Here is a 16,528-nt window from a genome sequence, read left to right as displayed (position 1 = left end):
AACTCACGCCCTGGCCAACTAAAACAAAAGACAAAACAAAGGAACTAAGGTCAGAACGTGACACACACACACACACACACACACATTTTCCCCCTCAGAAACAAGTTCACAGGGAAAGGATAAGAGATAAGAAAAGAGGACTACCTAGATAAGATACATCTAGGAATACCTAGATAAAAGCAATACCTATGTGAGAATGCTGTTCATTGACTACAGTTCAGCGTTCAACACCATAGTCCCCTCCAAGCTCATCACCAGGCTTAGAAGCCTGGGACTGAACACCTCCCTCTGCAACTGGATCCTGGACTTCCTGACGGGTCGACCTCAGGTGGTGAGGGTAGGCAACATCACCTCCACCACGCTGACCCTCAACACGGGGGTCCCACAGGGGTGTGTGCTTAGTCCCCTCCTGTACTCCCTGTTCACCCATGACAGCGTGGTCAAGCACGACTCCAACACCATCAAGTTTGCTGACGACACGACGGTGGTAGGCCTGATCACCAGCGACGATGAGACAGCCTACAGGGAGGAGGTCAGTGACCTGGAAGTGTGGTTCATACTGGGTTCATACCTCTCCCTCAATGTCAGTAAGACCAAGGAGCTGATCGTGGAGTACAGGAAACGGGGGGTGAGCACGCCTCTATCCCCATCGACGGGGCTGCAGTGGAGCAGGTCGAGAGTTTCAAGTTCACTCTGTGTCCACAAACACGTAAACAGTTGTGAAGAAGGCGCAACATCACTTCTTCCCCTTCGTCAGGTTGAAAAGATTTGGATGGACCCTCAAATCTACAGCTGCACCATTAAGAGCATCTTGACTGGATACATTACTGCTTGGTATGGTAAATGCACCACCCTCGATCGCATGGCGCTACAGAGGGTGGCGCGGGCAACCCAGTACATCACTGGGGCCGATCTCCCTGCCATCCAGGACCTCTATATCAGGCGGTGTGAAAGGAAGGACCATAAAATTGTTAGACTCCAGCCACCCAAGCTATAGACTTTTCTCTCTGCTTCCGCACGGCATGTGGTACCAAAGCAACAAGTCTGACACCAACAGGCTACTGAACAGCTTATATCCCCAAGCCATAAGAGTGCTAAATAGCTAACAAAATGGCTACACAGACTATCTGCAATGACCCATTTAATTGTTTCACTGACTCTATGCACAGTCACACACTCGCTCTATGCACACTCTACACACTCACACACATACACTCACACTGACACTCCAACACACACACACACACACACACACACACACACTTCATTTTCTCACACACACAACACGCCCACTCTGTTTATCATATATCCTGATGCCTAGTCACCTTACCCCTATAAATGCCTAGTCACGTTAACCCTGGAATCGTCCCTGTATATAGCTTACTTACTTTCTCATGTTCTTCTTACATCTATTTCTCATGTGTTTCTGTTGTACTTTACTTTTATTTTATTTTATAGTACTACTGATATTTATTACAGCATTGTTGGGAAAGAGCAAGCAAGAAAGGCATTTCATTGTATTTGTGCATGTGACAATAAAAACGATGAAAAACTTGAACTGGAGGAACAGGTGTAGCAGTACAGGTGGTATGTAGACTGCCTGCAGAGTTCTACAGGTCAGATGACGTGTCCAGGGACAAATGATGGAATGTAAAGCACAGCATTTCAGATAGTCACGCTAACCTGTTGTTATGGTTACCTATACTTCATAGGCATACAGCTTTACTGTACCTTATGGCTTGAGTGTGTACAGTATGTGTGAGTGTATGTACAGTGTAGACAATATGTGTGAGTGTGTATGTACAGTAGGTGTGAGTGTGTACAGTATGTTTGAGTGTGTACAATATGTGTGAGTGTGTGTATATGTGAGTGTGTATGTACAGTTGAAGTCGGAAGTTTACAGACTCCTTAGCCAAATACATTTAAACTCAGTTTCTCACAATTCCTGACATCTAATCCTAGTAAAAATGTCCTGTCTTACGCCAGTTTGGATCACCACTTTATTTTAAGAATGTGAAATGTCAGAATAATACTAGAGAGAATGATTTATTTTGGCTTATATTTATTTCATCACATTCCCAGTGGGTCAGAAGTTTACATACACCCAATTAGTATTTGGTAGCATTGCCTTTCAATTGTTTAACTTGGGTCAAACATTTCGGGTAGCCTTCCACAAGTTTCCCACAATAAGTTGTGTGAACTTTGGCCCATTCCTCCTGGTGTAACTGAGTCAGGTTTGTAGGCCTCCTTGCTCGTGCACACTTTTTCAGTTCTGCCCACAAATGTTCTATAGGATTGAGGTCAGTGCTTTGTGATGGCCACTCCAATAGCTTGACTTTGTTGTCCTTAAGCCATTTTGCTACAACTTTGGAAGTATGCTTGGGGTCATTGTCCATTTGGAAGACCCATTTGCGACCAAGTTTTAACTTCATGACTGATGTCTTGAGATGTTGCTTCAATATATCCACATAATTTTCCTTTCCTCATGATGCTTTCTATTTTGTGAAGTGCACCAGTCCCTCCTGCAGCAAAGCACCCCCGCAACATGATGCTGCCACCCCGTGCTTCACTGTTGGGATGGTGTTCTTCGGCTTGCAAGCCTCCCCCTTTTTCCTCCAAACATAACAAGGGTCATTATGGCCAAACAGTTCTATTTTTGTGTCATCAGCCCAGAGGACATTTCTCCAAAACGTACGATCTTTGTCCCCATGTGCAGTTGCAAACCGTAGTCTGGCTTTTTTATGGCGGTTTTGGAGAAGTGGCTTCTTCCTTGCTGAGTGGCCTTTCAGGTTATGTCGATATAGGACATAGATACTTTTGTACCTGTTTCCTCCAGCATCTTCACAAGGTCCTTTGCTGTTGTTTTGGTGTTGATTTGCACTTTTTGCACCAAAGTACGTTCATCTCTAGGAGACAGAACGCGTCTCCTTCCTGAGCGGTATGACGGCTGTGTGGTCCCATGGTGTTTATACTTGCGTACTATTGTTTGTACAGATGAACATGGTACCTTCAGGCGTTTGGAAATTGCTCCCAAGGATGAACCAGACTTGTGGAGGTCTACAAATGTTTTTATGAGGTCTTGGCTGATTTCTTTTGATTTTCCCATGATGTCAAGCAAAGAGGCACTGAGTTTGAAGGTAGGCCTTGAAATACATACACAAGTACACCTCCAATTGACTCAAATGATGTCAATTAGCGTATCAGAAGCTTCTAAAGCCATGACATAATTTTCTGGAATTTTCCAAGTTGTTTAAAGGCACAGTCAACTTAGTGTATGTAAACTTCTAACACACTAGAATTTTGATACAGTGAATTATAAGTGAAATAATCTGTCTGTAAACAATTTTTGGAAAAATTACTTGTAGATGTCTTAACCGACTTGCTAAAACTAGAGTTTGTTAACAAGAAATGTGTGGAGTGGTTGAAAAACGAGTTTTAATGACTCCAACCTAAGTGTATGTAAACTTTCGACTTCAACTGTACCAGAGGTGTGGACTCGAGTCACATGACATAGACTCGAGTCACAAATATGATGATTTTAGACTCGATTTGACGAAATCAAAAAAGACTTGCAACTCGACTTTGACTTTAACACCAATGACTTGTGACTTAACTTGACCTTGAGCTTTTTTGACTCGAACTGACTTGATACCCTCCCCAAGCCCAAATATTAAAAAGATGACATTATCAAAACTGCGCATCAACTCTTCATTTAACGGATTACAGTTTGAATCGGACAGCAGCCAATCAAAATGTGCCTGCGGAGAAAAAGTTCCTTGTGGCAGTGCAGAGGAACGTCGGCGGGTGAATTCAGACAAAGCCCTTGGAAAGACGTTATTGTTTTCGGATATAAAGACTACGCTGTAGTCAACAAAAAACTGGGGTGGACGGTGCGGTGCTTCGCCACTCAATTATTTTTTTGACAGACTTTTATCGAATTTGGTCTTTTGCATCATAGGGCCCTGAGATAAGAGAAAACATGAAACTGTTTATGTATCACAGACATAGTCTCCATGTTCAGGTTTTATCTCCCATCTTTGGGATCTGTATTTTTTTCTCAGACATTCAGGCCAGTGTTCAAATTGTAGGCCTACTTGAAGTTCAGAAGCAGTTGTTTTGATGTACTGTACCTTTTAATAAATGATTGTAACTTTATGGCAGGATTGTTTTATGTGTCTAGAGTATATCTGGAGAGAGACAGAGAGCATTACAGTATTTTGTTTTTGTTGTCATTGATGTGTCTTTCTCATGGCTACCCATGTATTTCCATGGAAATATCAAGTTTATTTGGAAAGTAATAAATACTGTATATATATTTTTAAAAGCATTCATGATTTGTGTGAATTTTATATACTAACTATTACTCTTGTTAAAAATATGAAATGCTATTCAATTTGGTGAAGAGCACATTATGACTTGTTTAGGACTCAAAACTCAAAGTTTAGGACTTGAGACTTGACTTGGGACTTGTCGGTCTTGACTTGAGACTTGACTCGGACTTGCCTGTCATGACTTGGGACTTGACTTGGGACTTGAGTGCTAAGACTTGAGACTTACTTGTGACTTGTAAAACAATGACTTGTCCCACCTCTGCTACCTACAGATGTAGGATCTTAATTTGATAACAATTTTTTTGCTTAGAATTTTCATTTTCACTTTGAAATTTCAGACTTGATTTGACCTAATGAAAAATGTATTAACCCTAACAAAAATGTCCATGAATTATAATCCACATAGTAATTTTAATGTCCTGTTGCTGCAGGATTGTTTTCCTGCTGTAGCAAACTGGCTCAAATTAAGATCCTACAGCTGTACCATCTAAGTTCTACTATCTATCTATCACATTATTTTATATTTATAGACTTTACAGACTGTAGTTGGAGACCTGTTAGTTTATAATGTGGTTTGATTGATTTAATGTCAAGCTATGTAACAATGGTGATGGTTGCTTCATGGGATGAATATAATGCTGACAGCATGAGTTAGTTCTCTGGCCTCAAACTGAAGAAGTGTGGTTGTGACAAGGGTATGTGGGAAGGGCTGTGTGTATGTGTGTATTGGGTGGGACGTGTGATCTTATAACAGGATCCTGCTGCTTCATTCCTGCCGTGAGCTTTAGACTCTTCTGGACCCCGAGACAGACAGCACCTCTGGAACGACACACACAGGTAAAAATAACAAGACTCTTCTCACTACAAACCGGTATTGTTGTTTTGATTCTGATTAATATGTACATTTTAGAGTTAGTAGTTTAGGGGGGTTTTCTTCGATGAACTCTAGGCTATGTGTATAATATGTGTGTTTACAATGTCCTCTCGGGACGTTTAGAGTATCGATTGAGGACCTAGTAGCTGAGAAATGTAACTGTTGTTTACGATTGTATTTTTTTATTTTGCGTATTTATGCATGTGTAGTTTTAAATGTGTTTATTGTATCTCAGTGTGTATTGTGTACACAGGGCTCACCTGGAAATGAGACCCTCGGTCTCAGTGTTGACTCCCTGTTAAAATAAAGGTTAAAACAATTATAATAATGTGTTTGTGTTTTCAGAAGTCAGGATGAAGTTGCTGGTTCAGCTTAGTATTCTCTTCCTCTGTCTCATCGCCTGTAAGCTCACCGGTGAGTCTCTCTGCCTCCATTAAAATGAGGCTGCAAATAGAAGTCTCTATCACAGCAGTGTTTCCTTAAACTATTACTAATCATCAGCAACCTCTGGGATACCCTCGGTTATTTTACCTTCTGCTTGCTCTTAGGGGGTTTAGGCCGGGACTGATGTTAAGCATTTTATGTCAAATCTATTAGTAAATAGTGCTATATGTGTAATCCATATTGTGTGTCGTTGTATGTAGTTAATCCATATTAAAGTGCTAGAATAAGTACACAGCATTAGAAGTTAACTGACTCAGAGCTGGAGATAACTATGACTTAATGGTGGATTCAGGAATTACTGCTTTCTGCATCCATAAGGAGAGGTTTGTTTTGAGAACTGCATGTGGACAAAGAGCTGTGTGTGTGTGTGTGTGTGTGTGTGTGTGTGTGTGTGTGTGTGTGTGTGTGTGTGTGTGTGTGTGTGTGTGTGTAAGTAAACCCAGTGAGGAATAATATTTGAGGAGGAAGGAAGAAAGTTTCTTCAGGTATCCCAGAGTCCTCAGGGAGGGGCTCATTTTTCCGAACTCTCAATCCCTTCTTTGTGTGTGGAATACGTGAAATGCTCCAGAATGCTAAACTTCTCTCTCCATCTCTCCCCCTCTCCTTCTTACAGATGCCAGAGCCTTCACCCCTGAAGGAGGTAAAATAGACACACACACACACACAAACACACAGACCTTCTGTAGCATGTGCTGATAGGCTCTACATGATTATTATATTATGTAGACTTCCTTGGGGTTGTCAGTCAGTGAGTGATGTGATTTGTTTCTGTCTGTGTGTCTGTAGTTCCATATGATGAGCCCCCGGCAGTCCCCTACTGGCCCTACACCACCTCAGACTTCTGGCACTACGTAGAGTACTTCAGGTCCATTGGAGCCTACAACCACATCAATGAAATGGCCCGGGCCTTCTATGCTCACCAACACCTGGGAGACACACTGGGATATGAGACCAACGAGGGACATGAACATTGAGGAGAGAGAGGAGAGAGAGAAGGGGAGGAAGGGTAGAGGGAGAATGAGATGGAGGGAGGAGGAGAGAAGGTGGGGAGAGGGGCAGGAAGGGAGAAAAGAGGGGGAGAATATAAGGAGAGGGGGAGGGAGGAAAAGAGGGCAACATAAGGATAAGTCATATTGTCAATTGAAATGCATTTAAAAAATATGAGGTTATATAAATATGTATTTGGACCTATCATTAAATATATTAATGCATTTCACACATGAGAAAAAACATATTAATTCCAAACACTGCTATAATCTAAAAAGTTATATCAATGTAATGTGCAATAATAATAGATTTTGACAAGAAATGTGATCTCGTTGTAATAATTTACTGTCTTTAATTTGGATACTTGCAAGGATTGAAATGTAATAGGGATTTTGTATGTAGAATTTTCAGAAAATATAGATGTATTTTACAATTACCTATGAGTTTCCAATCCTGGGTATGTAACTCCTTTCATCACCTGGGTGTTTGTACCACATTTTACATAGTTTTATCTACATTTTAGCCAACCTTCAATCTCTACCTACACCCAAACCACCGGTTGATTCCTTGTGACAGTCGAGCCCATTATATTGTTACCAAAAAAAAGTGGTGTTACGAGAAAAGGAGATGAGTGTAGAGCAGGGCTCTCCAATCATGTTCCTGGAGAGCTACCCTCCTGTAGGGTTTCCCTTTAACCCTAGATGTAACTAACCTAATTCAGCTACTCAACCAGCCAATTCTTAGAATCAGGTGGGCTAGATTAGGGTTGGAGTGAAAACGTACAGGATGGTAGCTGAAGAGCCCTGGTGTAGAGGCAAACGGTGGTGAGGAAGATTGGCGTCAAGTACAAAAAGAAAAAAACTTACTCTGGTAGGTCAGAAATGGAACTTGACAAGAGTGAGGATGAATTACCTGTTTGTAATGAATGGTCCATATGTGGTGTCAGGTTGGGTGGAGAAGAGGTTGGGGACGGTTGAGTCTGTGAAAGTAACTCAAAATGGACTCGTGAGGATTTTTTGCGTTTCTTCCGTCCAGAGGGAGCAGGCATTCTGCACCACGTGCCTCGGGAAAAGAACTGTGACTTAAAGGTCCTCTCTGTTGGCCTTCAATAAGTCAATATATTCACCTTATCAGCGTAAAATAAGTATGCTATGGGCTATGCAGAGCCGAGGTCGGGTCCATTCAGGTCCACTCAGGTCAATCAGCTGTAGTTACATAGAACCGAGACCTGATGTCAATCAAACAGGATCTGACCGGGACCCGAGGGAAGAGTTAGAATTTTGGACCCACTTAGGTCCCGGGTTGGGTCTCGGGGATTCGGGTTCAGGTGGACCCGTGAAGACGTCTACTGTGACTTGCTTTGCTCTCTGGAGCAGGGCGCTGTTGAAAGGAATGATAACTGCAGTGGCGTTGTGTTGAGGAGGATCAACTGAAATTGAAGATTCCCAAAATCTGTGACGCCCGCCACTTGGTGTGACGCAGACCAAGTGGAGAAAGTGGTGAAACAGAGAAGACACTGTCTGTCCTGCTGAGTTTTGATGCAGTCTTTACCCGCGAAAGTCAAGTTTGGATGTGTCAGTTATCCCGTGAGAGCTTTTGTCCTGAACCCGTTATGGTGTTTTAGGTGCTTACTGTCATGTTGCAGCAGTGTGTAGGTGGGAGATTCCTATTATATGTGAAAAGTGTGCAAGAGGGCATGAGACAAAGGAATGTGTAGTATCGGTGGAAAAATCTGTGTGTGTTAACTGTAGGGGTACCCATTGTGCTGGAGATCAGAAGTGTCCAGTGAGAGAAAGGCAGGTTGAGTTTGCCATGATCAGAGCTGTACAGAACGTGTTGTATGCTGAGGCAGTGAAGAGAGTACATTTACATTTACATTTAAGTCATTTAGCAGACGCTCTTATCCAGAGCGACTTACAAGTTGGTGCATTCACCTTATGATGTCCAGTGGAACAACCACTTTACAATAGTGCATCTAACTCTAAGGGGGGGGGGGGGGGGGTTAGAAGGATTACTTTATCCTATCCTAGGTATTCCTTAAAGAGGTGGGGTTTCAGGTGTCTCCGGAAGGTGGTGATTGATTCCGCTGACCTGGCGTCGTGGGGGAGTTTGTTCCACCATTGGGGTGCCAGAGCAGCGAACAGTTTTGACTGGGCTGAGCGGGAGCTGTACTTCCTCAGAGGTAGGGAGGCGAGCAGGCCAGAGGTGGATGAACGCAGTGCCCTTGTTTGGGTGTAGGGCCTGATCAGAGCCTGAAGGTACGGAGGTGCCGTTCCCCTCACAGCTCCGTAGGCAAGCACCATGGTCTTGTAGCGGATGCGAGCTTCAACTGGAAGCCAGTGGAGAGAGCGGAGGAGCGGGGTGACGTGAGAGAACTTGGGAAGGTTGAACACCAGACGGGCTGCGGCGTTCTGGATGAGTTGTAGGGGTTTAATCGCACAGGCAGGGAGCCCAGCCAACAGCGAGTTGCAGTAATCCAGACGGGAGATGACAAGTGCCTGGATTAGGACCTGCGCCGCTTCCTGTGTGAGGCAGGGTCGTACTCTGCGAATGTTGTAGAGCATGAACCTACAGGAACGGGTCACCGCCTTGATGTTGGTTGAGAACGACAGGGTGTTGTCCAGGATCACGCCAAGGTTCTTAGCGCTCTGGGAGGAGGACACAATGGAGTTGTCAAGCGTGATGGCAAGATCATGGAACGGGCAGTCCTTCCCCGGGAGGAAGAGCAGCTCCGTCTTGTCGAGGTTCAGCTTGAGGTGGTGATCCGTCATCCACACTGATATATCTGCCAGACATGCAGAGATGCGATTCGCCACCTGGTTATCAGAAGGGGGAAAGGAGAAGATTAATTGTGTGTCGTCTGCATAGCAATGATAGGAGAGACCATGTGAGGATATGACAGAGCCAAGTGACTTGGTGTATAGCGAGAATAGGAGAGGGCCTAGAACAGAGCCCTGGGGGACACCAGTGGTGAGAGCACGTGGTGCGGAGACAGATTCTCGCCACGCCACCTGGTAGGAGCGACCTGTCAGGTAGGACGCAATCCAAGCGTGGGCCGCGCCGGAGATGCCCAACTCGGAGAGGGTGGAGAGGAGGATCTGATGGTTCACAGTATCAAAGGCAGCCGATAGGTCTAGAAGGATGAGAGCAGAGGAGAGAGAGTTAGCTTTAGCAGTGCGGAGCGCCTCCGTGACACAGAGAAGAGCAGTCTCAGTTGAATGACTAGTCTTGAAACCTGACTGATTTGGATCAAGAAGGTCATTCTGAGAGAGATAGCAGGAGAGCTGGCCAAGGACGGCACGTTCAAGAGTTTTGGAGAGAAAAGAAAGAAGGGAGTAGTAGAGGAAGATGGGTCCAGGGCGAGGATCCTAAGAGGCTGTGAGTAGGCCGAGGCCAATAGAGAGTGATAGGAATAATGTGCTTCTTCAGTAAGGTTGGTTTCTTAGCATTCATAGCCAAAGGTTATCAACCTTAATGCAGAAATGGAACGTAAATCACAGAAAATAGATGTGGTGGCAGCTGCAGAGAAGTTCTTGGGTGTACGAGATTTTACTGCAGAAGAGTTACAAGGTGTGCTGAACGATAGCGTCCCGTCCTCTCAGGCTGCCGGGCTGGTGTAGGATCAGATAGGGCCAAGTAGTGGAATAGTGGTGAGGTTTTAATGGGTGTAGTTGATAGGGCCATTTTTATTCCCTTTTCCCCTTCCCTTTTTGTGTCACAAAGTGTAATGAATTCACACTCCAGAATATAGACGGAAACCCAGGGCTAGATAAGAGAAATAGATGAATGGGGAGGCCGTGACCCACCTCACACTCCAGTACAGTAGGTGGCGGTGTATGCAAATTTAAAGAAGAATAAGAAGTGGCGTTGATCTATGCTAGGGGAAACTTTGATGGGGAGGCTGATTGTCGGGAACTTGTCGTTGGAAGATGGCGGAAGCAGATGTTCTGTTTGAATCAGATGGCGTGTCGAGTGGAGATGAGAAGAATTGGAATATAGTGGCAAATACAAAAGGAAATTAGAGAAGTAAAGTAGTAGTGGAATCCTGTAAATCCAAGCCTAGTTTAAAAAATAAAATTGGTCGGAGTAAGGGTTTTGGATCGATGGAGTTACCTGGGAGATCCGTTTGTAGTCTCTATAAAAATGGCGGATGAATTGGGTAAGGTGGTGTTGGTGAGAGTAACAAGAAGTGGCCTCAAGAAAATATCAGATTGGAATGTGTGGATCTTCGAAGCAGGGCGCCTATGAAGGGTGTTATCTGAGGTGCCGCATGAAGTGAATGCAAAGGATATACGTGAAGAATTGGATCAAGTGGTTGGTGCACACCGACTGACCCGCATGGTGGATGAAGCGAGGAAGCCCACTCCATCCATTCTGTTGTTTTCTGAAGAAGAGTCTCTGCCTTCTCATGTGTATTTGGGTTTTATGACATACCAGTGGTGTAAAGTACTTAAGTAAAATTACTTTAAAGTATAACTTAAGTCGTTTTTTGGGGTATCTATACTTTACTATTTATATTTTTGACAACTTTTACTTCATTACATTCCTAAAGAAAATAATGTACTTTTTACTCCATACATTTTCCCTGAAACACAAAAGTACTCGTTACCTTTTGACAGGAAAATGGTCTAATTCACACACTTATAAAGAGAACATCCCTTGTTATCCCTACTGCCTCTGATCTGGCGGACTACCTAAACACAAATACTTAAATTGTAAATTAATGTCTGAGTGTTGGTGTGTGTCAATAAAACATGTGTAACAGGGTTGGTTATGTTTCCACTTGCCTCTAAAGAAATGTGTATTTAATGTTCAAGCATTCTTATTGGTTAGTTCAACTCTGATTACAACAAGGTGTGTTGTGATTGGCCCCGCTTGCAGATAGGGGGAGATCGCGAACATCAGGTCTTCCCGGTAGGAAAATGTGATGCAAGGGTTAGGTCACGTTCTGAATACTGTTTTCTATTTTCTATTTTACAATGTGTACAAGTTTTCTGTACGTTACTGATTTATACATGTGTGGGTATATGGTACCTGTTAGGGATTGAGGGTCTTTCTGGGATGTGCTTTGGCATATGATTGCTGTAAATAAGTGTGTTAGCTAGCATACACCGATGTCATGGTCACATAAGCCACTGCTAACACAGTTAACTTCATGCTACAGATTTTGCCATCGACAGCCATCAATACTGTTAAGCCCTTCACAACTAACGTGCTGTTTCCCATTTAACAACAGAAATAAATGATACTCAACTGGGACCACTGGCCGAAGTGATTTCTTTTGAGAAAACAACGCATGGAGAGTACATTATACATCTGTTACACATGCAATACAAATTATGCCGTCTGGTTTGCATAATATAAGGAATTTGAGACTATTAATACTTTTACTTTTGATACTTAAGTATATTTTAGCAATTTCATTTACTTTGACTTTGACTTTAGTCATTTTCTATTAAGGTATCTTTACTTTTTCTCAAGTATGACATTTGAGTACGTTTTCCACCACTGTGAGAGACCCTGTGAGAGCCTATGTGACCAAACCCATGCATGTGTAAAGTGTATGTAGACGGGAGGAGTATCATATGCCAGTTGAATCTAAATGCTGCAATTGTGGTAGTGAACATGCACCCAAATTCCTGAAGTGTCCTGTTCGGGTGAAGGAGACAGAGGTGGCAAGAATAAGGCCTGTCCAGAATGTCTCCTATTCGGAGGCAGTGAGAAGAGTGGAAGAAAGGAGTGAAGTTGAAGAAATAATGTTAGTAGGTGTGGAGACACTAGAGGGATACTGACATCCTGCATGCTAAGGTGGACTTTGTTGCATTTATTGCATTGGTTTTCAACCGCACAGCGCAAACAGAAAATCTGAGAAAATAGCCATCATTGTGAGTGCTGCTGAGGCATTACAAGTTATCCTGTCAATTAATGCTTCGTCCTCACAGGCCCCTGAGCCTGTGTATGGATGTGTTTTGAATTGTGACTGAAGGAGTGGGATTATTTATTTATGTTACATTTTGTATGATGTTATTTTTGTTTCGCTACCCTGTACAGTAGGTGGCGGCAATACACCAACCTTAAAGAAGAAGTGAGTATGCTCAAATTCCATGTCAGCAGTGAATAGTTTATCATCTGGTAAATCTAATAGGAGTGACCTACTATTGGAGGCATTAATGTTATTATATAGAATTGAGAGACTAGGTGTAGTAGTGAGATTCTGCTGGGTCCCAGCACATTCGGTTGTGGAAGGGAATTAAGTTGTAGACCAGATAGTTAAAGCGCTTTGAAACAAGATATAATTGATATTAATGTTCCACTGGGTAGTGGTGTGGCCAAATGTAAGATCAGAGCCATTTTGATAGTTGTGTGGCAGAAGAGATGGGACCACACACTTCAGCACAGTAGGTGGCGGCATGCACCTACAACGGTTGTTTTCGGACCGCCATATATCATAGAAGAAGAAGGGTCCGGTTTGTTTTGTTCACGTTGACAGAAAACAGCTAGGTAGCTAACGTTAATATTCATTACGGTAACTTGTCAAAGACAGAAACTATCATGAAACCAGCGGTGGACGAGATGTTCCCTGAAGGCGCCGGGCCTTATGTGGATCTAGACGAGGTTAGTAATCATCAGGTTACACGAAAGAATCACCGACATAACTAGCTAACGTTACCATGTTAACTCCAACGGTAATCTAGCCACCTACAGTAAGTGACTCGGATACAAAGAACGCCCGCTGTTATCCAGTCATCTTGTTCAACACACAGTTGTTGGGAACTTGCTACTACTAACGTTAGCTAGCTAGCTATGTTTAGAAGGTTAGGCATATATCTGCATTTTGTCAGAGGCTAGAATGTTGTGTAGCTGTAGCGTTAGCACATATAACGTTAGTTGTTTTTAACCTAACGTTAGCTAGTTACACGGTTACCCTTTTGTCTGTAGACTGAACGAACTGTCTTTGATTTATTGTACTTTTCTTGTTGAACTCATGTGTTTTATGTACGTTGATAAATGGCTAACATTATGAAACTGTACCTGTGTGTGCGCACACTTGTGTGTTCTTCAGGCAGGGGGCAGCAGCGGTCTGCTCATGGACCTGGCAGCAAATGAGAAAGCAGTGCACTCAGACTTCTTTAACGGTGAGATACACACACTAACACGGTAGGCAGCGCAGGAGGCTAGAATAGACCCGTTTTTCTCAAACCTATTCTTGAGTTACTCCAGTCATTACACTTATTTGTTATATTCCAATACTAGAATTCCTTATTTAATCTAATAGAGTGCTGATGACCAGTTGAATCAGGTGTATTGCTGCTGGAATAGATCAAATAATTGGAATGGCTGGAAATCCTGTCGAATAGACTGTGTAGAGGCTATGTCAAGGATCTATGGGACTATGGAGGGGTCTAATAAAAGTGTTCTGTGTAGGGATGTGCATCTTTCCCTTTCAAGACGGTTCGATACATATCTAGATACATGGGCTCCTATACGATACAGGAAAGATACACATTAATTTCCCATTCTAAATTAAAATCTGCTGCTGATAGAGTGTGTGTGTGTGTGTGTGTGTGTGTGTGTGTGTGTGTGTGTGTGTGTGTGTGTGTGTGTGTGTGTGTGTGTGTGTGTGTGTGTGTGTGTGTGTGTGTGTGTGTGTGTAAATTATCTATGTCTATGGTGCATGTACTATGTAGGCACCTGAGCTGAGTCATAAGGGAGACTAGGCATCTACCACCCCACTATCAGATTCGTTTTTTGTCCCCACTTTGGTTCTGAAATCACCATCACCCACATTAACTTGTCTTTTTTGCATATTAAGTGTTTGAGCTAGTAATGGATCAATATTTATCATTTACAAATGAGCTATGACATAGCCAATAGCACAATTATATAGCACAATTTCACCCCGATCTCATTTGGAAGTTTTTACGGAGAGATCTTCTCGTTTCGGTCATGCAAAAGTGCTCGTCACCCTATGTGTAGATACACACAGTTGAAATCAGAAGTTTACATACACCTCAGCCAAATGAATTTAAACTCAGTTTTTGACAATTCCTGACATTTAATCCTAGTAAAAATTCCCTGTCTTAGGTCAGTTTGGATCACCACTTTATTTTAAAAATGTGAAATGTCAGAATAATAGTAGAGAATGATTTATTTCAGCTTTTTTTTTTTTCATCACATTCCCAGTGGTTCAGAAGTTTACATACACTCAATTAGTATTTGGTAGCACTGCCTTTAAATTGTTTAACTTGGGTCAAACATTTCGGGTAGCCTTCCACAAGCTTCCCACAATAAGTTGGGTGAATTCTGTCCCATTCCTCCTGACAGAGCTGGTGTAACTGAGTCAGGCTTGTAGGTCTCCTTTCTCGCACACGCTTTTTCAGTTCTGCCCACAAATGTTCTATAGGATTGAGGTCAGGGCTTTGTGATGGCCACTCCAATACCTTGACTTTGTTGTCCTTAAGTCATTTTGCCACAACTTTGGAAGTATGCTTGGGGTCATTGTCCATTTGGAAGACCCATTCGCTACCAAGTTTTAACTTCCTGACTGATGTCTTGAGATGCTGCTTCAATATATCCACATCATTTCCCCCCCTCATGATGCCATCTATTTTGTGAAGTGCACCAGTCCCTCCTGCAGCAAAGCACCCCCACAACTTGATGCTGCCAGCCTGCCACACCCGTGCTTCACGGATGGTGTTCTTCGGCTGGCAAGCATCCAACCTTTTCCCTCCAAACATAACGATGGTCATTATGGCCAAACAGTTCTATTTTTGTTTCATCAGACCAGAGGACATTTCTCCAAAAAGTACGATGTTTGTCCCCATGTGCAGTTGCAAACCGTAGTCTGGCTTATTTATTGTGGTTTTGGAGCAGTGGCTTCTTCCTTGCTGAGTGGCCTTTCAGGTTATAGATACTTGTGTACCTGTTTCCTCCAGCATCTTCACAAGGTCCTTTGCAGTTGTTCTGACATTGATTTTACTTTGGTGCGATTTTCGCATCTCTAGGAGACAGAACATGTCTCCTTCCTGAGCGGTATGATGGCTGCGTGGTCCCATGGTGTTTGTACTTGCATACTATTTTTTGTACAGATGAACGTGGTACCTTCAGGCGTTTGGAAATTGCTCCCAAGGATGAACCAGACTTGTGGAGGTCTACAATTTCTTTTTTGAGGTCTTGGCTGATTTCTTTTGATTTTCCCATGATGTCAAGCAAAGAGGCACTGAGTTTGAAGGTTGGCCTTGAAATACATCCACAGGTACACCTCCAATTGACTCATATGATGTAAATTAGCCTATTAGAAGGTTCTAATGCCATGACATCATTTTCTGGAATTTTCCAAGCTGTTTAAAGGCACAGTCAATTTAGTGTATTCTAGGGAGTTTTTCCTAGCCACCGTGCTTCTACACCTGCATTGCTTGCTGTTTGGGGTTTTAGGCTTGGTTTCTGTACAGCACTTTGAGATATCAGCTGATGTACGAAGGGCTATATAAATAAATTTGATTTGATGTAAACTTCTGACCCACTGGAATTGTGATTAAGTGAAATAATCTGTCTGTAAACAATTGTTGGAAAAATTACTTGTCATGCACAAAGTAGATGTCCTAACTGACTTGCCAAAACTATAGTTTGTTAACAAGAAATTTGTGGAGTGGTTGAAAAATTACTCCAACCTAAGTGTATGTAAACTTCCGACTTCAACTGTATATATATATAAAAAAAGACAACATTTTTCGAAAATCAAATATTATTTGTCACACAACAGGTGTAGGTAGACCTTAGTGACATGACAACATACACTGATTGTGTAAATCCAAACAATTGCTGATGAACCTGAATAATCCAAATAAAATCGGTTCTAAGCCCCGTTCAACAGGTTTAGTCAGAGTTCTGT

The 16,528-nt window shown here is 42.7% G+C and overlaps 2 protein-coding genes across 2 annotated transcripts in view; both read left to right on the top strand.

Moving 5' to 3' along the window:
* The first annotated feature begins 4,979 nt into the window (after positions 1–4,979).
* On the top strand, positions 4,980–6,958 carry otos (otospiralin). The gene is made up of 4 exons (XM_071414612.1): positions 4,980–5,168; positions 5,551–5,619; positions 6,263–6,289; positions 6,436–6,958. The coding sequence occupies exons 2-4, from the start codon at positions 5,559–5,561 to the stop codon at positions 6,621–6,623; spliced, it is 276 nt and encodes a 91-aa protein (XP_071270713.1). The 5' UTR covers positions 4,980–5,168; positions 5,551–5,558; the 3' UTR covers positions 6,624–6,958.
* A 5,789-nt stretch (positions 6,959–12,747) lies between these two features.
* The window catches only part of cops9 (COP9 signalosome subunit 9), a 6,775-nt gene continuing 2,994 nt past the window's right edge, over positions 12,748–16,528 (top strand). The window contains exons 1-2 of the mRNA XM_071414611.1: positions 12,748–13,251; positions 13,700–13,772. Coding sequence (XP_071270712.1) covers positions 13,189–13,251; positions 13,700–13,772 — 136 coding nt within the window. The 5' untranslated portion in view covers positions 12,748–13,188. The remainder of the gene's footprint in view (positions 13,252–13,699; positions 13,773–16,528) is intronic.

Source organism: Salvelinus alpinus, chromosome 8 (assembly GCF_045679555.1).
Source record: "Salvelinus alpinus chromosome 8, SLU_Salpinus.1, whole genome shotgun sequence".
Lineage (NCBI taxonomy): Eukaryota > Metazoa > Chordata > Actinopteri > Salmoniformes > Salmonidae > Salvelinus > Salvelinus alpinus.
The sequence above is the reverse complement of the archived record's forward strand: the minus strand, read 5'-3'. Positions and strand labels throughout refer to the sequence as shown.